The sequence below is a fragment of the Vigna umbellata genome, chromosome 3 (assembly GCF_029865625.1).
Source record: "Vigna umbellata cultivar VRB3 chromosome 3, Vumbellata_1.0, whole genome shotgun sequence".
Lineage (NCBI taxonomy): Eukaryota > Viridiplantae > Streptophyta > Magnoliopsida > Fabales > Fabaceae > Vigna > Vigna umbellata.
In genome coordinates, this window is record NC_142167.1 from 48,636,133 (window position 1) to 48,658,327 (window position 22,195).

The 22,195-nt window shown below is 30.6% G+C and overlaps 3 protein-coding genes and 1 long non-coding RNA gene across 4 annotated transcripts; 1 reads left to right on the plus strand and 3 right to left on the minus strand.

Moving 5' to 3' along the window:
• The first annotated feature begins 1,602 nt into the window (after positions 1-1,602).
• On the plus strand, positions 1,603-2,949 carry LOC124849246 (uncharacterized). The gene has a single exon (XM_047327159.2). It carries the CDS (start codon positions 1,774-1,776, stop codon positions 2,524-2,526), a length of 753 nt encoding a protein of 250 aa, XP_047183115.2. The 5' UTR covers positions 1,603-1,773; the 3' UTR covers positions 2,527-2,949.
• Positions 2,950-5,139: 2,190 nt separating this feature from the next.
• Positions 5,140-12,389, minus strand: LOC124849241 (microtubule-associated protein 70-1-like). Its single transcript, XM_047327151.2, has 11 exons — positions 11,887-12,389; positions 11,706-11,791; positions 8,955-9,020; positions 8,697-8,867; positions 8,411-8,581; positions 8,163-8,318; positions 7,904-8,050; positions 7,659-7,730; positions 7,053-7,580; positions 6,759-6,952; positions 5,140-5,708 (listed from the first exon to the last, which is right to left on the minus strand). Exons 1-11 carry the CDS (start codon positions 12,023-12,025, stop codon positions 5,669-5,671), a joined length of 1,770 nt encoding a protein of 589 aa, XP_047183107.1. The 5' UTR covers positions 12,026-12,389; the 3' UTR covers positions 5,140-5,668.
• Positions 12,390-16,456: 4,067 nt separating this feature from the next.
• LOC124849243 (uncharacterized) lies at positions 16,457-18,264 on the minus strand. Its single transcript, XM_047327153.2, has 2 exons — positions 17,540-18,264; positions 16,457-16,780 (listed from the first exon to the last, which is right to left on the minus strand). Exons 1-2 carry the CDS (start codon positions 18,194-18,196, stop codon positions 16,622-16,624), a joined length of 816 nt encoding a protein of 271 aa, XP_047183109.1. The 5' UTR covers positions 18,197-18,264; the 3' UTR covers positions 16,457-16,621.
• Positions 18,265-20,881: 2,617 nt separating this feature from the next.
• LOC148202809 (uncharacterized) lies at positions 20,882-21,402 on the minus strand. Its single transcript, XR_015784882.1, has 2 exons — positions 21,268-21,402; positions 20,882-21,140 (listed from the first exon to the last, which is right to left on the minus strand). It is a non-coding gene; the product is annotated as an uncharacterized LOC148202809 (long non-coding RNA).
• Positions 21,403-22,195: the final 793 nt, after the last annotated feature.

Consider the following 22,195-nt stretch of genomic DNA (forward strand, 5'->3'; position numbering starts at 1 on the left):
TACATAAAAAACAATTCTAGACATAGTTTTTTTTAATAAGTTTGTTGTCTTAAAAATAAAACTGCAGCTTGTACAAAAACTTCAAAAATTATGTTCTTTAAAATAGATGAAATTTCAGTGAAAATGAAGAAAGAGATTGAATGTATACAACATATTAAGATACAAAAACTATGATATTCATTTTAGGTCATCCACAACATATCCGAAGAGCAACTAACTCTTCAAATATATAATTATATTTGAAAATATCTAAAATATACATATTCCATATTTATCGCGTTTTAGTTATATATTTTTAATAGAATTTTCACGTCTAAAAATGTGAATCCACACAAGTGTTCAAACATGCAATTATCTTACGAGATATGTTCAAAATAATTACCCAAATGGTTGTTTATAGAGGTAGTGTGTGAACTTAGTTTATACTTTTAGTTTTGTATCAATTTCGTCTGTTAATTATATAGAGAGTTCGAGTGAGAACATAAAAATAAAAAATATAATAATAAAATTATAATGATAAAAGTAAATATAAATATTTTATAAAATTTTATAATAAATAATGTTGTTTAATAAAATATAATTATTTTAATTTTAAAAAATAATTAAATTTGAAAAAATTATCATGTAAAAGAAAAATTGATAAAATGATTATTTTAATTTAAAAATATTAATTATTAAAGAATAAATTTAAAAAATATATATAAAAAAATAAATTACTATTATATAATAAAATAAATAACGGAATAAAGAAAAACAAAAACAGTTTTTTAGTGGCTTGTGGTACTATGTTTGACCAAAACCATGACCTAATATATTTGCAGAATTTGTTATAGGAGTCAATGTTAAAAATCTGAGCATAACGAACTTGTATGTTTGTTTCTGTCACCTAAGAACGCGTTTTCTGCGTACGAAAGAAAATAGAAAACAACAACCAACTTCCTTACCTTAGTTTCCTCGTAATTAGCTTGAATTATTTTAAGAAAATAAAGCTAATACTCGAAAGCGTTGCCTATAAATATATCTTTTTGAATAGAAGGCATTTATATCTTCCTAGGTATATATCTTTTTCTCTTATCGCCAAAGCTATAGCACTATTTTTTTACATCTTTCTTATATAACTATTTTTTTTATCTTTAGTTGGTAGAAATAGAAATATTTAGGGTTTGTATGTATTCTAATAGTAAGTTATAGAAAGTTTTATGTTTGCCATGATCAAAATTTTATGAACAGACAAACAAAATATTTGAAATTGTCACACGGAATTATCTACTTTATTGTTTCATTGATGTAACTTCTCTTTTTTATTTATCCTACACATATAAATTTGTAGACTTTTTTTATCATCACTCCATAATTACATAAATTATTATTTTCTAATAATATATGGAGATAAAATATGGTGTACTTTTTAATATTATGCAATTAATTGATGTGAAACTAAAAAATTGATATTTTGACACATAATTTTTCTTTTTAAATATTTTTTGACACACTTAAATTTTTTATATTCATTTGATATTATTCTTTTTTACTTTTTACTCTTTTTTTTCTTGAAAAAATATAAAAATTTACACATTTACGATCATTTTGTATTTTGTGTCAAATAAATGTAAAAATGTGTCGTAATACTATTACTCAATTTTTTACATTCATATGATATTATTTTTTTTTATTTTTTACTTTCTTATTTTAAAAAACTAAAAAAATATTTTCTTTTATAACTATTTTACCAGTATTGAAACATACTGAGTAACTTTGTTGCTATTACCAGAGATGGAAACGACTAAGAGGGGTTGTCCCAGCCATGCTGAAGGAATGCAACGGAAGGCAGCAGGGGCACCATACAAATGCAGTGGATGCCAAGAAATGGGGTTTGGAAGCAGTTACCAGTGTGGAAACATGGACTGCAATTACATCCTCCATGAAAACTGTGCAAATGGTGCTTCCCATGCAGTTCATAAATTTCTCCCAGACAGCAAGTTCGAGTTTTATGAGAAACCAGCAGGGTATCCTAGGTATTGTGATGGTTGTGGAAAAGATGTGGAAGGGTTTGTGTACCACTGCATCGGCACAAGCCATGATCTACACCCATGCTGTTTAAACCTGAATGAGAGAATTTCTGATGAAGAAGGGCGTGTGACACTGGAACTGTGTGAGAAGGTTCCGTCCAAGTGTGTTAAGTGCAAGCGTATAAGTGTTGAGAAGGGAATCCAAGGATGGTCTTACGTATCTTCTGAGGGAAAGTATTGCTACCATGTGTCGTGTGTGAAGAAGTTGATTCTTGAGAAATGGGAGAAGGGCTATTTCTCTCAACAAACCGATCCAGCTATGGCGGAAAGCTCTCGAGTTGCAGAGAGAACTAATGGACTGGAGATTGTTCAAAGTGGAACAGTGTCAAGGAGGTCACGGAAAATGAAAAAGTTCACCAAAATTGCTGTCTTGGTGTTCAAGCTAATAGTTTCAGCTATTTTTGGAAACCCTATTATTGCCATTGCTGGCCTTGTGGAAGCCCTTTTTTCAGGTTAATTAACGAGGACATACTCTACACAACTATATATATATATATATATATATATATATTCGCTTTCATACTTTTTAAATTGTTCTTTCGATTAGAATTTGAGTTTTATCTCGGTAATTTTTTTAAACTTTTATTATATAGATCATCGAGATAAAACCAAATTTAATTGAAAAACAATATAAAATATAATATGTTGTTGTGTTTTTTAATTTGATAGATTGGTATATTAAAGTTTCCGTTATTACGGTGGGAGTTGTTCAATTATGTTATGTGTGAAGATATAGTGTTTCAGACTTTCATACATCTTTGGAGTGGTTTAAGTTAATGACATTTTCTGGGAATTCTATTATATATACTGATCTTGTTGTCGCCCTTGTTATGATTTATCAGGAACATTCAATAAAAGTGTTGGAATTAGTTAAATATTATATTTAGTATCGCAATAAATAAAGCTTCTTTGACATTGGTGGAAATTGTTCTTAGTAAAACTAAGTGTGTACATAAAGAATGTGGTTTTTTTCCTAAGAGGTGGACAACATGTTTTATAATTTTTAAGGACATATTTTGCATTATGCTATGTAAATATTTCTTCCAGGTATAAAGGAATTTCTTGAGTGGTATGTCAAGATCACATAACTCGTAATTTCTTAAAAGCAAAGAATCCAAAATATATGAGAACATATAAGAGTGAAGGTGTGGTTTAAAAGATAGTAGAAATATCTATTATAGGAAGAGAAGACTTGACCTACACGGTCACATGTTCTCATATTCTAGTAGGTTATAAAAAAATAGGATAAAGGTTATGGCAAAAAAGGAGATAATGTTCATAACATGGAAGCCAAGGATGCCGCAAACGAAACCTACAATATTCACAAGGCCAAAATATATATATATATATAAGGAAATTAAGACAAGTCTTCAAGCTTTTATATTAACCAAGGCAAAAAGAAAATAAATTATAAGAAATGAATAAACCAAATGGTAAAAAGACCATACCCCTTTTCGCATGCGTGAGGAAAGCACTAGAATTTTCGCATGCTTTTATAGTTTTTTATTTAAATTTTAATAATTATTTAATTTAATTTAATATTTTAATATAATTTAATATATTTAAATATATTAAATGTGATTTTTAATATTATTTTTATTTTCATTATTGTTACTCTTATTTTAGTTATTTTTATTTTTATTTTTTAATAAAACTATTATAAAAATATAAATCATATTTTAATAATTATTAAATTATAAAAATATAATAAATAATATTATAACTTTCAATTAAATTAAATATTGATTAAATTTTAAATAAAAAACAAAACTGATTTTAGTATCTCATAAATAAATTTTTAAAAATTATTGTTTTTATTTGAAATTTAATATTTATTTAACTTATTTTAATATTTTAATCTAATTTAATATATTTGAATATATTAAATCAAATTTTATATTATTTTTATATTGTTATTTTATTTTATTATTTTTATTTTTTTAATATTACTATTATTATAATATAAATCATATTTTAATAATTTTTAAAATATAAAATTATATTAAATAATATTTAAATTTTAAATTAAATTATATTATTATTAAAGTGATGCATACCTCTAATAAGAAAGAGAATAAAATACAAAAATATTTATTAAAGTGTCTTTAATAAAAAATGATGAAAATAAAAAAATATTTATTAAAATTAAAAAAGAAATTTTTAAAAGAGTTGGAGGTATCGTGTGTTAAAAGGTTAAAAAGAGAACTTTTTATGGTGTAGAAGGAGATGTTGAAGGTGTAAGATGAACACTCAATGCAAATCGGAGCAAGTTCTCCAAAACTTTTTTCGGAACAAGCTGTTCAAAACATATATAATACCTTCCAAAACAATTTTTCAAAACACATTTTATGTATTCCAAAATAAAACTTTCTGGAACAAGCTTTTTCTGCAATACATTTTCTCTCTTTTCTTCCTTTGTAACGTTTTCCTCCACCTCTTCCTCTTTAGCAGCAGCCATGATGGCAGTGGCAGCAGGCAACTATGATGCAGTGAATGTGGATATTCTAGTCTTTTCTTTTATATGTGGTAATAGTAATGATGAGGTGCAGAAAGCAAAAGCCCATAAAAGTTTAGTTAAGACCAACTAAGTTGAAATGTGTCCAACTAACTGTAGCCTGACAAAAACATAAGAAAACTAAACTCTTAAGATCTGTAACTAAAACTGAAACAGTTAATTACTTTTGGGGACTTCTATACATACCTTGATACCGTGTTTGCATAATCAACTTTTCCCCTTTATTAATAACAATTTTATAATCACAATTTTGTCCTCCTTTTTCATCCTTAAAACTTTAACATTTTAGAAAAATTTAACAGTTCATCTTACACAACCAATTAGCCTAGACCCAACTCGACTCTCTGGAATATTTTTTCACAGAAAGTGGCTTGTGTGAGCTGGTTTTAACACTAAATAAATAGAATTTACATCATATTCAAGTAAGCCCCTTATGACAGTTATTTATATACTCAAAATCTGGAGACTCATTCACTATCTCACTCAATTTCATTAGGAATAAAGACCAGATCATTTGGCTATCTTTTCAATGAAAAATTGAGTTTGGACAGATCATCCAACAAACTATAATTAATGAATATCTATATAAGAATTATTTTGAAGGTATTTTTCTAACAAGATTAGACATCATTTCACAAACAAACATATACTCCGTGCATGGCACGGATCAACCGCTAGTATATATTAACAAACCTGAACCAAGACAATCACACTATCTGCGTATTACAAATACAAACTGCAAAAAGGAGTAAAGGGGGGAGAAAAGAGCTACCTATACAACCACACCACTCAAATGCTGAAAGAGTGAAAGGTTAGTCCAAGTTAATTGCCTTCCATTGCCTGCCTTCTTAGCCGCTCTCTCTCTAAGCAGAGTACATAACACTAGGTCAGAAGCATACCGAATCCTGCAATTGTTTTTCTTGTCCCCAATCCATGGCTAATATCAGAAACACTGGTCCTCGGCATGCCAGTTACAATCTTACAATCAATTGGACAAAAACACAAGGGAAAAAACAGAGAAGGCCAGAAGAATGATGATGCCTATCAAATATTACTCCCGAGCGCCACTGTAATACACTAATTGTCATTGGGTGCTGCGTGTTAATCCACCCCTTGTCACGTTCCTGTGAAAATTAAAGACCACATTAGTCATTCCAAATTAATAGGGACAAATCAGAAGAAAAGATAATGGTATTCTAAACTTCTAATTATTTTAACTAAAAAAATAACAAACAGCGACAAAAACCCTACGTGGCAAATTATGGGTTCAACTGAGTGTTGATGACACATCTTCAGTAAAAAATAAATAGTGCACAATAATATAGAAATACTTATATCAACAATCAATACCAACATTTGACATGCTGGCCTGGATCTCTTCAAGTGATGCCTCTCTTTTTTTCCAACACTGGTGACTAATTCATGACACCTTTCCTCTCCCAGATAGTATCACATTTCTCTGCTTTTTCTCTACATTCTCTGCATTCCAAGTTCGACACCTCTCTTGATTTGATTTTTCTTTTCTCCCCATTTCTAACCTTCCTCTCTCTTGGTTACTATTGGTAGCAGGTGATGTCATTCTTTCTCCCTTTTATTTTATAGTTTCTAAACCTCTCTTTGCTTTGTGTAGATCATACTTTGTATTGGTTGCTTCTGAAATTCACATTGGACTTGTTCTGGGCCTTGCTTTTGAAATATATAACCTCTGATTTTAGTTTCTCTTCCTTTTCCCTTTTCTGCTCTTTTTTCCTTTTCCATAGTCATTATCAAATATAAATATCTATATTATAAAATTTTAGTCAACTTACTACAGGTATTTGTTACTTAAGTTATACTTTTCTAAGCCAAAATACACTTTTATAGTTATAGCAAGATCTTATAATCTGCCTATGTTAAATTTCAGGCTTAGACTTGTCAGAACCAGCAAAGAAAAGCCAGAAACCAAAGTGCATTCAGAGCATATGACCCAGTAAAAGGAAATTGTTTACATGCAAGAACAAACAGAAATCGGTAATGAAATGTCCCTTAAAAATGATATAGTAAAGCAAGGAACAGAAATAATTCACAAACAGAGCCTCTAGTCCTCTTAAGTTAGATTGGCTAATACATCACATATGCCATTAGACTTGACTAAAGATCAAATTATCATGAAAGGAGCCCTAAATAACAATTACCTTCCAGAAATTAGCTGTTGCTGAGCACTGTTTACAGAACCCTTTACATTGCTGAAACGCTTTGCCCTGTTTTCTTGTTCTTTCTCTACACGCATAGCAGCTACCTCCTTCTCCATAGCAGCCACTTCCCTTCTCATCTTCTTTGCCTCAACTTCCATTGCTTTGGTCAATGTATCTACCTTCCTTCCTAACATCTGATACATGATGACAATGGAAACAATTAGCAAGGACTGTCATTAACAAATAAGAAGGTCAAGGATTACATCCAACCACAAAAATGGACCAAACACTTACCTCAATAGCATCGTCTTTATCTTTTAGGCTTTGATCTTTCTCATGACCAGCTTTCCTCAAGGCTATGACTTCCTTTTGCAGCAGGTCATATAAAACACTAGGAACACTATCCACTGAATCTACCGTTGGGAAGTCATTTGGCTTATCATCTGAATTTCCTTTCCAATTATCACTTGGCTCTCTCTCTTTGGTTTCTTCAAGAGATTGATTGAATGAGTAAATTGGAGGTGTTCCATTCAGCAGCATTTTACTCCTTTCCAGTGATCTTGTACCACCATCAAAAGATTTAGAAGTTCCTTTAGCATGCTTCAATACTGTGCTAGAGGATAGGGATGACCTCGTATGAGAGGATGGTGATCTTTTAGATAAAAACCCATTAGAGGATAGTTTAGAGAAGTTATCAGCTCCTCCTAGGGATTGACGACGACCATTGCTCACACTTCTTCCCTCTGGGGTGCTACGATTACTGCTGTTAGAATTTCCTCTCAAACTCTCCTCTAGCACTTTAAGCCGTAAATTATATTTTTCCTGAAAATTTTTAAAAGTTTACCATGAATAATGGAAGAACTAATCACCTAGTTTAATACATAATAACTAGATTATTACTTTCAACTGTGCTTCAGATTTTGCAGCACGCTCAACTATAGCAAGCTTGTCACGAAGTTGCTGCATTTCTCCCTGTAAAAATGCAAAGCAAAACCAAATGTGAGAATTTTATATCAAAGAAATATAGGTAAAAAGGGTAAAAGTCAAAAGCTCAAGGACTAAATTCAGATGAATTGGAAGAGTAGAACAAAGAAAAATACCTACTAAATTCAGATGAATTGCAAGAGTAGAACAAACAAAAATACCTGCAAGAATCGGCGTTCTTCGAGCCATTGTTTGACAGGCATCACTTTATCATTAGCATCTTTCCATTCATTTGCAACCACAACCGCTACTCTGTTTGCTGTTACCTTGGCACGGGCCAACTCCCTGTCAAGTGTTTTTCTCTCTTCCTAAAGAGTGTCAAATAAACCAAACAAAATAAATACTATCCTAACTAGAGGCAATATAATCAAGAATAAAACAGCTGGCAGTTTGAATTTGCTGAAGATTTTAACACATTACATTCATTTCTTGAACTTTCCGCTGATAGTCTCTCACTGCATTTGCAGCTGCACCACCAGCAAGGACAGCCTCTTCTAGTTCTCTCACAGTTTGGGTGAGCTTTTCAACCTCTGCCACCTTCTGCCTATGCATTTTGTCCAAAATTTTATTTTCTTCCTGAGAAGGTTGATGACATAGCCAGAAGGTAAAAGTTACATTGTATGATTCTGATGCAGCAAGAGAGAGAATGCTCATACAAGATTGAATACCTGACAAATCTCAATCTGTTTAATTAGCTCTTGATTTTTATTCTGCAGATCATCCACCATTGAGGCTTTAGCCAAGGCAAACTGGACAGTCCTCTCAGCTTCAATTAGTGCAGCTTCTTTAGATTTGGTAAGGCGATCTAAAGCTTTGTTATCGTCTTGTAGTTTAGCAATCTGCAAGGAATATATGGAAGTACATAGAAAACAATCAGTCACTATAAGCCAATATCAGCACTACCATTAGCTCTTTCTCTGACAGGTTACAATGTGAACTTCAACAAGGTAATACCTCTTGCCGAGCAAGCTTCAGTTCAGCCTCCAAAGGAGCGAGAATTGCTTCTATTGGAGGCATGTCATCATCTTTCTGGGCAGCATGGACCCTTCGAAGAGTGGCTTCAGCTGCAAATTGAGCTGCCATGGATGCTTTCTTTTCATCGTTGATTTTTTTTATTTCAAGATTCTGCCAGAAATATTCACTTCAAGAAACACACCAACTAACGCAAGAAAATGACTGTTTACTAAGGTTGATAGAGGCTTCAAGAAATACCTTGCTTTCTAAAAGAGACTCTGTTAGTTTTAGCTTCCCTTCAACCTTTGACAGTTCTTCCGTCAGCTAAAATACAAGCAAAAGGAAGAAAAGTTACATTCAAGTTGAGATAAAGCATGAACAAGACAGCACAGTAAAGATTAAAGCTGCAAGGTGCTTAAGAAGCCTCGTGAATAATTATGTAAAGAATGCTTGAATGCAAAAGAAAGTGGAAAAACATGTATGATGACAATCAGGTCAAATACAAATCCACCCAAAAAATGCCACATGCAATCGACTTAAGTAGTATTTTATAGAAGAAATATTATTATGAAAAAAAAAGTATAACGAGACATAATAAACTACTGATAACTCTAACATATAATAAATTAATAAAATCAGACAATGAAACTATTAAATCTCGTGACTTCATTTATAGTATAAAACAAACACACTAAACGCAAAATCAATATTAGCCAGAAGTCAACAGAAAGTTAAAATAATAATCATCCATTAACCAAGGTAGAAAAAAATAGAAAAGTTTGCTTTGATATTCATTTTTAGCTTACATTTAAGATAGTGCACAATAATTAATAATATATACTTTCAATATTAAGAAAAAATAGGAAGAATTATCCTTTGTTAAAATACTCTAAATACTATCATCACTCTATTGAAATTTTATCTCACTCAATAATACCAAGGGAAAAATTAAAAATAAATTATTTAATGCTTTGATAGTTTTTTCAAATGACAAATTAAATAAAACAAAAAACTCCTATGCGAAAGATATGGAGAAGTAATAAAATAAAGGTTATTTTAATGAGTGTCTTAGGGGTACTAAAGAAAATGGGAAGTATTAAATGAAAAGCACTGCTTTTGAAGTTCATTATGTAAATGTGTTGTTTTTCATCAACTACTTTTGTTTTTTATCCTCCACATGTGTCTTAGGGCACTCTTTAGCAAACCAAACCCAATAAAATGAATCAGGTATTCTATCTGGAAATTGGAAAGTAAAAGTGTAGATAGTTTAGAAAACCATATTGATTTGAGCTTACGAGAGAAGATGGGCAAATATTGGATGGTTGATCGAGTGTGACATCGCCAAGCACTGCCATATCCATTATTGTATAGTACTTATTTTAAAAACATTAATAGGCATTGAGCAATGCAGTTCTGTATAATCAAGTCAACAGGATTTATTGCAATGTGTTACATGCCTCCTCAAAGAATAGAAAGAAGATAGAGAGGAAAACGCAGACACAACCAACTTCTTTCTGTATTATTTCAGCAGTCATCAACTCTGAACACAAACATCAGCTTACAAAGGAAATATCTTCCTTTCACACAGGGCATTCCCTGTCACGACAACTGAAAACTCTCCTTAATCCACACCCAACAAGATAAGACTATATATAGACTTTCTAAAAAAAATTCTCACCCCAACTAAGTTCTTAACTACTTAAATTTTTTAAATTTCTTTATAATAATAGACTTTCCATTCCCTCTCATTACTTCCCCGCCTAACACAATGACTATGGATTGAATACCAAATTTAACTAAAAATATGTTAAAAGGTAGTACTAGTTGCATCAATGCAAATGCCAAAAGGGGATTGTTTGACACGAAGAACATTCTCTCCAGCCATTTTGTAAAACAAGTATCCATTATTTAGTAATGGCTTAAACTAAAGAGAGAGAAAAAAGATAGAATAAACATACCTTCTTCCTTAAGCGATGCTTGAATTATATCTTCCTCTCCTAATTTTAAGAAGTACAGTCCCCTTACCCAAGATATAAATTGTGCAACACTTTAGTGCAACTTGATATAAATAAACTTCTTAGTAACATGAATAACTATAAACAAGCCTTCCTAAGCCATTTTTCCTTTCTCTACAACTTTCAGTAAGACCTAACGCTAATTTAGAACATTCTATTATTGAGTTTAGGACTTTAGAAGAAGAAATTATGGTTTAAATATTACTTTTGTCAGCTTTGAAACTTTACCCAAAATCTTCATTTCATCTTTATACCTTCCCAGAGTTGATACTATTAATAGGGATTCAAAAGACGTCAATGATGGTAAGAGACACTCAAAAGAACAAAATCATCCCTATGAAGCTTCTACACATTTTAAAGGTCTAAAAATGTCTACAGAGAGGAAAATGTAACTCAAAAAATAAATAGAGAAGTGTAATTCCAGCATCAATTAGGAGAGGCAAACATGTATAATTTATCCCAAAACATTAGCATAGGGTATTGGGTAAGATTTTTCAAATGTGGCCAACAAAAGAGAGTTTAGGAGAATGACAACAGAGGAGGGTGCAAAATACTCTCTTTGAAAACTACTAAAAGAAACAGAATGCTAGAGAAATTGCTACACATAGCCAAAATAGGAAAGGTAGCATCAATGCAAACCAAAAGAGGTTGGTTCAACGTGAAGAGCATCCTCCAATGCAATCGGGACAAATAAACGGAAAGAATTGAATCCATTTTTCACAGCAATAACTCCGACACCCAAACTTAGTAACCGCACTGAAACATTTCCAAAAATGCCAACAATATGTTCACTCTCACTAGGAATAAATAACACAGGACCTACTTACTTAACACCAACACCACAACCAACCGGCAATCAATTGGAAATTAGTAACTAGCTTACTAGCATATCACAAAAATGGATAATTTATTATAATCTTAAAACAATAAAAACAACAATCAACACAACAAAGAACAGCAATAATGAACAACAATTAAAAAAATTAGCGGTAACCTCTTCAACGGCCTTTTCTCTGAGACGTTCAGAAAGCCTCAAGGCTTTGATCTCAGCCTGCGCTTCCGATAACTCCCTGTCCTTATCTGCAAACACAAACACATAAAAACCAAAACTCAAAATTCAAAAACCACAAAAAATCACGGCGAAGAACTCTTTGGATCGAGCTGCATTTCCGAACCTCGAACTTCATTCTCGAGGCGATTGAGCTCCACCTTCACCGGATCCGAACCGTGCAGCAGGTTCATGAACTCGTCGGCGTCCATGCTCGGCGGCCTCACTCCGCCGCGGCGCCGCGCCGAGCCTCTCTCCTCTGCCATCCCCGATCTAACCGCGAATCCAAAAATCGAACTCCTCTCTCTCACTCACATTCAACTGCTCGCACCACCAGATTCCAAATCAGACGAAAGCACAACGAAACACGGATTACACACCATATATATAGAGCCAGAAAATCGCGACCTCGAAAATGGTGGTTTTAGAGAGAGAAAGAGAGAGTACGAGGGAAAAGAAGAGGAAGAGAGACAGACCGAGAGAGAGAGAGAGAGAGAGAGAGAAATAGATACTTTTGGTTCTTCCTTTCTTTCTTTCTCCTTATGTTTATTTTGTCTTGTTTGTTTCTCTCTCTATATCTGCGATTTAAATCTGCTATTCGAGTTCTAGAGAGAGATTTAACGAATGAATAAATAAACAGTGAGCGAGTGAGTTGGTGAATGTGAGGTTTGCGCTTTTTGCAGAGAAAAAGGCTTTTTGGCTTTGTTAGCTGATTTTTTAGTTAAATAGTGAGAGTGAGCCTGTGAGTGAAACTTCACTGCGATTTTAACTCTTCGATGCCAGGAAACTCATCCTAATCGTCCGGGCCTTAACGTGAGCTTGAAGCGTGCTGCGCACCCGTGCGAGCGATGTGGGGCTTCATCTTTTGGGCGGTAGTGCGCGCAGCGGCGTAGGTTAGTGGGATGAGAAATTAGCTGGTTTATCGTGTGCGGATAATGTAGAATGTTTTTGATCCAAGTAGTTCCATAAATTCAAGGGAAATTATACTACTAGAAAGACCGTCTTACAATTATATTACAATAATATAATTATATAAATAAATGAATAATTAATGAATTAAATGAAGCTGTAGAAAGTTATATGGATAAATGATAAGGAGGATATAGATTGAATTTTTCAAAATTTAATGTAGATTCAATAAATCATTTGTATTTATATTGACTGAATCGATTAAATTTTTATTTTTTTAATCTAATTTAAATTAAATTAAATCCATATTTAATTTATTTTTTTAATTAAATTAAACTAACTAGATCAATCTAATAAATTTGATTACTAAATTTATTAGACATATATATCAAGTAAACTCAATTTCATTCGAATCAAAACTAAATTATGTTAATTTGATTTATTTGTTTTGACTTGAAATCAATTTGGTTCAATTTAGACTTAAGCAATTTTATATTGACTTCCATCTCTGACGAAATTATTAATATATCTTCTTTACATGCAAATAATTCAAAATTAGTTTTTTATAATTTGTAAATATATTTTTATATGATTTTTTAATTCATATCTATTCTTTTTCATTCTGGTTATTTAAAAAAAATATTAATTATTTTGTTATACCATACATATTATATTATGTTATATCATGTACCCACCGACTTTGTTAATAATATGTTTAGAAAAAAAATATATTAATTTATAAAATATATTTGATAATTGTAATTGTAGTCTAAATTACTCTTAGATTAATTTACATGTTTTATTTAAAAGAAGTTAATAAAATATCATTTGTTAAGTAAAACATGTGTTTACTAAAAATAACGTAGAAAAAAATAAATGTTTATCAATTCAGATTAACAAATAACACTTATAACATTTTATGAAAATAACATTTTTCAGCATACTATAAAAATACTGAGACTTAAGATTTTATATCTAAATAGTATTGAATACAAAAGTGTCTAATGAAATTGACTAACCGTCATAAAAAGATAAAGTGTATGAACACAAGTTTTGTTAAACATAACTAAACGATACTTTAATTAGATGAGCTTACACAATAAAAAAATGTATTAAATACACAGTATGTCTTAAGTTCACTAACGTTTAAAACTTTTATTGCATGTAAAAAAACTATTTTTTTGCTTGTATACTTTTCTTTATTTATCTGTGGAGATTATGAAAATATAAGACCTTCACTCAAATCTCTCCATAAGAAGGATAAAGACGTTAAGAGATAGAAGACATTATGAGAATGTCTCCTTAAAGATTTTAGCTCTAAAGAATTGTACAAGTTACTTTTCAAAAAGATCTGATAAAGCAAAATAGCTTTGCAATGTAGACCTGAGTTTGACTACCTACTTTAAAAGGTTACGAAATCTACATGAAAGTCAACTCTCAATCTAACATATCTATCTCATGAACGCTATATATATATATATATATATATATATATATATATATATATATATATATATATATATATATATATATATATATATATATATATATATGATTGCATGAAGAGAACAAGAAGAAGAAATGCATAAACTTGTAGTTACGTTGTTTCTTTCTATCGTCTAACACTTTCATTTTTAGAGAAAGATCTTTTACAAATTTCCAAAAGTAATATTTTGTCTTGTAAGAACTCAAAAACACTTGTTGTGTTTAAATTCATAAATGAATTCAAACACTTGAATTGTTTAACTTAGTGGAGTTAAACGTTACAATTGTTTGTCTAGTGTTATATCAAAAGTGGTTAAACTTGTCTAATCAGATTGACTAGTGTTGTAACCAAAAGTGGTTGATAATACTCGTTATAAATTAGGAGTGGTTAAACTCAATATAATCTTTGTAAAAGATTAGTGGAACCCCTTAAGAGGTCTTAAGGGAGAAGTAGATGTAACTCAGGTTAGAACGAATCAATATAAAAATACTTGTGCTATTACTTTCATTTTTTAAAACCTTTTCCTAAATGCTTTCTTAAACATATACATGTCTAACAACTATTGCAGTGTGTCTAACCCTTGCAATAGTCATTAAGTGTTGATTTGTGACAAAGTTTAAAACATTATTCAACCCTCGTACCCTTTCTAATTTTTCCATTGTTTCATAATATACATTAGACGAGACACATATTAGACGAGTCTATTAATATATGTTACACAACTTTATTTATTCTTCATGTATACAAATCTTGCGATATACAATAGATAAGTTTGTCCATATACTGATTAGACAAGTCTAACAATGCACATTAATCAAGTGTGTCCATATAAAAATTAAACAAGTATAACAACACATATTATTAAACAAGTTTAGTAATACATCTTAAATCAGTTTGTTCATACACTAATTTTGTATATTTAGCGAGTTTATTGTACAATTTCTTTATGTCCTTTATATTTTTAAAGAGTTAACTCTATATTTCATATGTTTTATGTTTTATAATTTTACAAAGTTTATTATTTATACTTTTATAGACGTATTAATTTTCTAAATCTATAAATTATTTTTCACGTTAATTCTATTAAAAATATAAAAATGATTATTATCTTTTTTCTTAATTTCTAATTTTTTTCAATAACACACCGATAAACACCAACTCATGTAAACACAAGTTTAAGACTAGTTCTTTTAAAAAGAAGTTGTAAACCAATAAAAAAAAAGTAGAATAACTAATTATTAAGAAAAGATGAAATGAATTATCATTTATGTTTTTTATTAAAAAATGTTAAAAGCGATTGTAATGTTGATTAAAAATATTAAAACTAAATTACATCAACATGGTATCTCTTTTATGACCGTGTTAAAAAAATAATACTTTAGTTTTATCATTTTATAAATATAAAATACACCTTACCAAGTTTAACTTCTCTACAATCGTATGTGAACTTTCTGGCTATCTCGCCAACTTCAATACTTCAGTTAATTATGTGAAATTACCGGAGAATAACATTAGATGTAAGATAACTTACAGGATAAAGTATATATTTTACTTTAAAGTTTATATATTTTTTGCATTTTTATAAATTATACCATTAAACTATTATCAACATCAAAATAGTATTACAAATTTTCAATTATTCAATATTATCATTGAATCAATAGTATTTTAAAATTACAAAAATGATTAATTATTGGATTCTCAAACTTTGTGACCTGAAGTTATAAAAATCCTAAAGAAATATATAAAAACGTTTGATTTTGTGACTTTATGTCCAATAATATTTTAACCAGATCAGGGCGAAACAAAACATGAATTGCATAAAATTCTATTCGAAGTTAAATTAGTCTATACGGTAAATAGTGTAATCTCAATTTCAATAGTAAGAAATGGAGGAAAATCATAGTTTAAGAATATAAATTTAAGAAATTATATTTTCATAAAAGTTTTATTGAGGTATACACGACCACTCCTACTAAAATAGGTGGAAATCTAATTTTTCGTAAAAAATATATCACTGAAAACAAACTTACTACAATTGTATTTAAATCGTTTTATTGAATTCACCAAATTAAAGACCTACGTGTTGTTTTCTAATTTGAAAAATGCAGGAACTGGAAATATTAAGTGGAGAGCATTAAATACACGAAAAATCAAGATAAAATTTTCGCCACAAAAAATAAATACATTTAAATTCGACGATGCTGGCGAGCAACTCGATTTTCTTAAAGCCATTGCTCGGTGAGGATAATTTAAAAGCACACTTACTCTTTCGAAATTCTGTAATTTAAGAATGCATCAATTCAATAAAAATGGTGGAAAACTATTGTACTCAAAACTGCAGTCAATTAAAACATGGAAATCAAAATGCATAGAGTAATATACCGTCCCTCAAAACCAAAAATAAAGCAAACAACATATATAAGCAATAGTTCCTAAAAGATGCAGAATATAAAAAACTTGTAAATCAAGCATCCACCCTCTCCTCCTCCAAGATAAGGGCCTTCCCTGTTGGTTTTGCCAACAGATCTGTGTACTCTTGGAATGGGGATTTGGTAAAACGAGTCTCCTTCCAGAATTCTGGTGTCAGGAATCCATAGGTTTTCATCAAGCAATCAAAAGTGGCCTGTAAAAACAATCACAGTGCATGGCAACATCAGAACAATTCATGCATGAATATTGCAACTCTAGAATGGGATCAACGATGCATTTTAGTGCTCTTCAATTGCAGCAGAGACAACATAGACTATTACTTCTATACATCAAACCAAATTGTCTTGAAAGAGTATTAAAAATGATACTCATTAGGCCCCCAAATAATAAAAAGATCTTTCACATCAGTCTGTACACTTACTAACATTCATTAACATAGGTAATAATCGGTGATTATTAAATACTTTGTAAACTAGTTGAGTAATTTTATTGCTTTAAAACTACAAGTGTTGAGAAAGTAGGTAATTAGCTCCATTAGATTCATACACAATGGAGCACTCCACTTGCAAACATGATTTATACATGATTTCATAGTACAATTACATTTACAAAACACTTTAATATTTGAGTATTATTTCAAAACATTCATTAGCAATAAACAAATACAGATAACAAACATCCAACCAAAAACTAAAATAATCAATGTTCCAGAAAGCAGCTACCCTTAGTCCAAAAGGCACTAAACGAATCCAAACAAACCCATCATCAACACCTCATTACGAAAAGATCGGACAAACAAGTCAATTATTCCCAGTTTCCACAATTTCATCGTAAAAAACTCACAAGAAGCATTGATTATTAGTCACATTCAAAGCACTAGTTCAACTAGCACTAAAAATTTTCTAATTTAAAAAATTAAAGAGACTAACTTGCAAGAGAAAACAACACAAACCTTAACGAAGTTGCCAAGGGTCTTGGTGGATCCTCTGGAGGAGGTGAAGACATCATCAATTCCAGCGAACTGCAGCACCTTCTTGGGAACCCTAGCCGCCACGATTCCCGAACCCCGAGGGGCAGGAACCATCCTCACGGTAACGGACCCGCACTTGCCCGTAACCTTGCACGGAACAGTGTGGGGCTTTCCGATCTTGTTGCCCCAGTACCCTCTCCTAACGGGGATAACGGAAAGCTTCGCCAGAATGATGGCGCCGCGAATGGCGGTGGCCACCTCCTTGCTGCACTTAACGCCGAGACCGACGTGGCCATTACTGTCGCCGACAACAACGAAGGCCTTGAACCTGGTTCGTTGACCGGCCCGGGTCTGTTTCTGGACCGGCGTGATTTTCATGACCTCGTCCTTGAGGGTGGGACCCACGAGGGTGTCAATGATTTGGTGTTCCTTGATGGGGAGGGAGTGGAGGTAGATCTGTTCCAAGCTTCGGATTCTGCCCTCCTTCACCAGACGCCCGAGCTTTGTAACAGGGACCCACTTCTCCTCCTCCTCACGGCGAGGCCCTCGGCGGCGTCCACGACCCCTATCACCACCACGCCCGCGCCCGCCGAAGCCACGCCCGAAGCCGCCGCGATCACCGCCTCCGCGCTCTGCCATTGTGGATTGAGAGAGAAAGAGTTTGGTGGAAAGAAAGTGTATGTGTGCGGCTACGCAGATGAGGTTTGTGTGATTTTTAGGGTTTATGTAAATAGAGGGCTATGAAATGGGCCAGGTAAGTAATGGGCTTATATGATTTAAAATTTTAATTTTTTAGTGTGCAAAATGATTTTGCTTCCTGCACCATCATAATTATTTCCTGCACTTTTTCTATCATAAAAAAAATTAAAACACCCTTTTGCACACGAAAATATTTGGACTTTGAAACACTCTTTCAAGTCACTCATTTAAGAGAAAGAAGAAAGAGAGTAAAACTATATATAATTTTGTAATTTTGTTTACCTTCTGAATTGGCTAATTCCTAAAATTTATTAATTGTTTAATTGGTAATGTTTTTGGATTACAGAATAGGGAAAGGTTGAATGTTTATGTAAATATTACGAAAAACATTTCATATATTCTAGTTTGTTTTGGAAAACATGTTCTGAAATATCACTACAATAGATAATAAAATAGTCACCATTAAAATATACCACGAAAGTCATAATGGACGTTTAGAAAATTATGGGGTGCAGGTAGTTATTCCTGAAATATAGATAAGTTTGAAAAAGAAGAGTGGAGAGAGGATCACCTATGAAGTAGACAAATAGATAATTTTCCATATCTATAGAGATGCAAAATGAAATCTATGAAAGTGCAAGAATAAGTCTTAATTTTTAACTTAGATGGTTGCATATCCAAAAAGATTATTTCTTATAAGAAAATCATTTTGAAACTAATTTAACATTTTTATGAAAAATCATTAAATTTTTTAACATTTTTTAGAAAAGATATAATACTAAAACAATTAAAAGATATGTAATACTAAGGAATTTAATATAAGTAGCTTCTACTCTTTATTATGATTATCTCTCACTTAACACTGTCATTTTGTTTATTTATAACATACGATCTAGGTGAATAAAACCACAACATATAAGATAAAGGTAAACTATAGTTATTAAAATTTTACTAACATGTTTATATTATAACCATAATAAAATTTATATAAATTTACACATTATGGTCATAATAAAAGATTTATCATCTTACATAATTGCATTTAATAAGTAATAATTCAAACCATCATACGATAAACAAGATCTTAGGAAGGCTTAATGTATTGATTAGGTTATAAATCCATGCACATATTATACTCGCTCAAAATCATCCGGTATAACATGATGAATCATTCATATGTAGATTTCACCTTAAGTCAAATATACACTTGATGCACTCCTTCACTCTGAGTATATTTCTCTATGTGAGTCCAAAACGGGCACATAGATTAGAACCTCATGTCTTTCTCACCACATAACTCATCATTTTCACTTAAGACTGGAAAGTTATCAGAGTATTGGAATGACCTTCACATCACGAGCTTCAACATCAATGTGTACACTAATATCATGCCACTACAAAATCTCTCCACGAGATTCATATCATGTTCAAATTCATCAATTCATACCATGTCACTATAGAATCTCTCCACAAGACTTACACCATGCTCATATTCATCAATTCATATCCAAGATAATAACATGAATTCATCACAAATTTTCATCTCAACCGAGTATGTTGCATACAACTTAACAATATATGTGTGTGTGTGTGTGTGTGTGTGTGTGTGTGTGTGTGTATATATATATATATATAATTTATTTGATAAAAATAAGTTGAAAATTCGTCGAGTAGACTTCTAAGAAAGAGACACGTGTCTCAATAAACAACTTAAATATTACGTCTTTCATTGGTCAAAGTTTTCATCAACTAGTTTTTAACAAATTTCTTATTTATAGATTCAAAATAATAACACATAATATTAACACAAAAATTCAAGGCATGAATAGTTATACAACAATATTAAATCATTATATAAAAGCTTAGAAATGTTCGGTCCTGTATCTCTTTTTCATAATTATTTTCTTGATCTTTCGAAAACCTTCTAGAATTTCTACTATTTTTGCAACTAAAAATTTCTTCCTAATTCTTTCTTCTCTCCTTTCCGATTTTCTCTCCCTTTCTCTATTGTGCATAATCCATCTCCCTCTTGGCTATTTATAGGCCAAGTTTTTATACTATTTAATTTTTTTAATATTTATCTTTTTAATATTATTTTATTACATTAATTTTTCAATCTACCATCACCAAAAGTGAGCTTATCTGATCCTCCTTGAGTCGTTGCATGCATCGTGGGATGCCTTATCCCTTTGTTTTCATTTATTTATTTATTTATTTATTTTGTTTTATTTACAAAATCTTCTATAAATAGGTTCTCAAAAGTTTTAACCCATCCTTCTGAAATTATATCATAATTTTTTTAAACTTGCCATAATTTTCTTATTAATTATATTTTCTATCCATAAAAATTATTACTGCTAATAATTATACTAATACATATTTGAAGAGGAAAAAAATTATTCCATGTAAAAAAGACTGGATCGAATCAAAATAACGAGTATAAAGATTGAATTGGACAAAAAACAATGACACAACCACCACGAGCGTGAAACAATAGTGACATTTACAAGTGAAAATCTGACAAAAAGAACTAAATTAATAAATCTGACAAAAATTAAGCAATATTAAATGTGAAAAAAAAATCAAATTAAACAAATACATAAAAAAATAGAGACCAAAATAATATTTTATAATTCAATAAACGCATTTTAACATTTTTATTCATACATAGTTATGAGATGTAAAACATTGAAATGAATATTTCACTCAATTTTTTCATATTACATAATTTTTCCTCCACAAACACAAACACCATCTCTACAAATCGCATTTGATCCCTTGCAATTCAGAAATGGAGTAAAGCGAATGCAATCTTGATTGGTAAAACATTGAGATGAATCTACCACTCCAACCTTCTCTGTTTCTATCCTTGAGAAGGAAAGACCTAAAAAAAATTTTAATATAAGAATATATATTGCATAATGAAAGACCCACAAAAATGATTTTAATATAAGAAATACGAGGAGAATATTACATAAAACATGGAAGATAAATATAAAACAAATACACACCTTGAGTGGCTTCCATGCAAAAAATGATGACGAACAAAAATGCGATACTGAACGAAACCTTTGACATATCTCCTAGGTTGTTGTGATTTTTAGGATTATTATTGATGAAGAGATGATGAAATTTGTGTAAATAGAGAGAAGGGGGTTTTCATGGTGTGCCATTGTTGGTTTGAATATTTATAGCAGAGGGTGGAGTTGATATTAGTGTCAGAGGAAACATTATTTCTTCAATACTTCAAATTCGAAATGGTTTCGTGTATACAATTTATTATTTTCTACATTTTCAACTTCATTGAATTAATATAATTTTAATGCATTTAATTTAGTTTATGGAAGATTCGGTTGTAATATTTGATTCATATTTGATATATGAAGTTTCAAATAAATAAAGAGCATGTAAAATGATTTATTCTTTATTTATTTTATTTGAAATCGATTCTTCAAATTAAGTAGATAACACGTAAATTTAATTTTTTCCTAATAAACTCTGTTTTTTATTAATATGTATTTAATAATTAATCATGCTTGTATTAATTATGAAGTGTTTTTGCTAAAATAAACTAATATTACTAGTTCTGAAAGAACAGACAGAGATTGTAAATTTGTAAAATAAAAAGACTAACTAACGTTTCGTTTTATAAACATGGCAATACGGTATATTTAACTGTATTTCAATTACCTAAATCAGTGTTAAAAAAATTTATAAAATTAAAATTTTCATATTAAATTATAATATTTCAATATTTATTAACTGAACCGATTATTTATCCATAATATTTTAATTTAATGTATTTGGATCTGGCACAGTATAAATGATACTAATTATAATAACTAAATGCAAATTTTAATATAATTTTATCAGTTTATTAAAATTATTATCTTATATCATATCTATTTATATTTTAATTATTTTGTTAACAGTTTGTAA

Bases quoted from the DNA above. Each gene is read 5' to 3' on its own strand.
- LOC124849246 (XM_047327159.2), top strand. From the start codon at position 1,774: ATGGAAACGACTAAGAGGGGTTGTCCCAGCCATGCTGAAGGAATGCAA.
- LOC124849241 (XM_047327151.2), bottom strand. From the start codon at position 12,025: ATGGCAGAGGAGAGAGGCTCGGCGCGGCGCCGCGGCGGAGTGAGGCCG. The intron at 8,582-8,696 runs GTATTACCTTGT...TATTCCTTGCAG, and splicing joins TGAAGCTTGCTCGGCAAGAG to ATTGCTAAACTACAAGACGA. The intron at 5,709-6,758 runs GTAATTGTTATT...TAATTTTCACAG, and splicing joins CAACAGCTAATTTCTGGAAG to GAACGTGACAAGGGGTGGAT.
- LOC124849243 (XM_047327153.2), bottom strand. From the start codon at position 18,196: ATGGCAGAGCGCGGAGGCGGTGATCGCGGCGGCTTCGGGCGTGGCTTC. The intron at 16,781-17,539 runs GTTTGTGTTGTT...TTGTTTTTACAG, and splicing joins CCCTTGGCAACTTCGTTAAG to GCCACTTTTGATTGCTTGAT.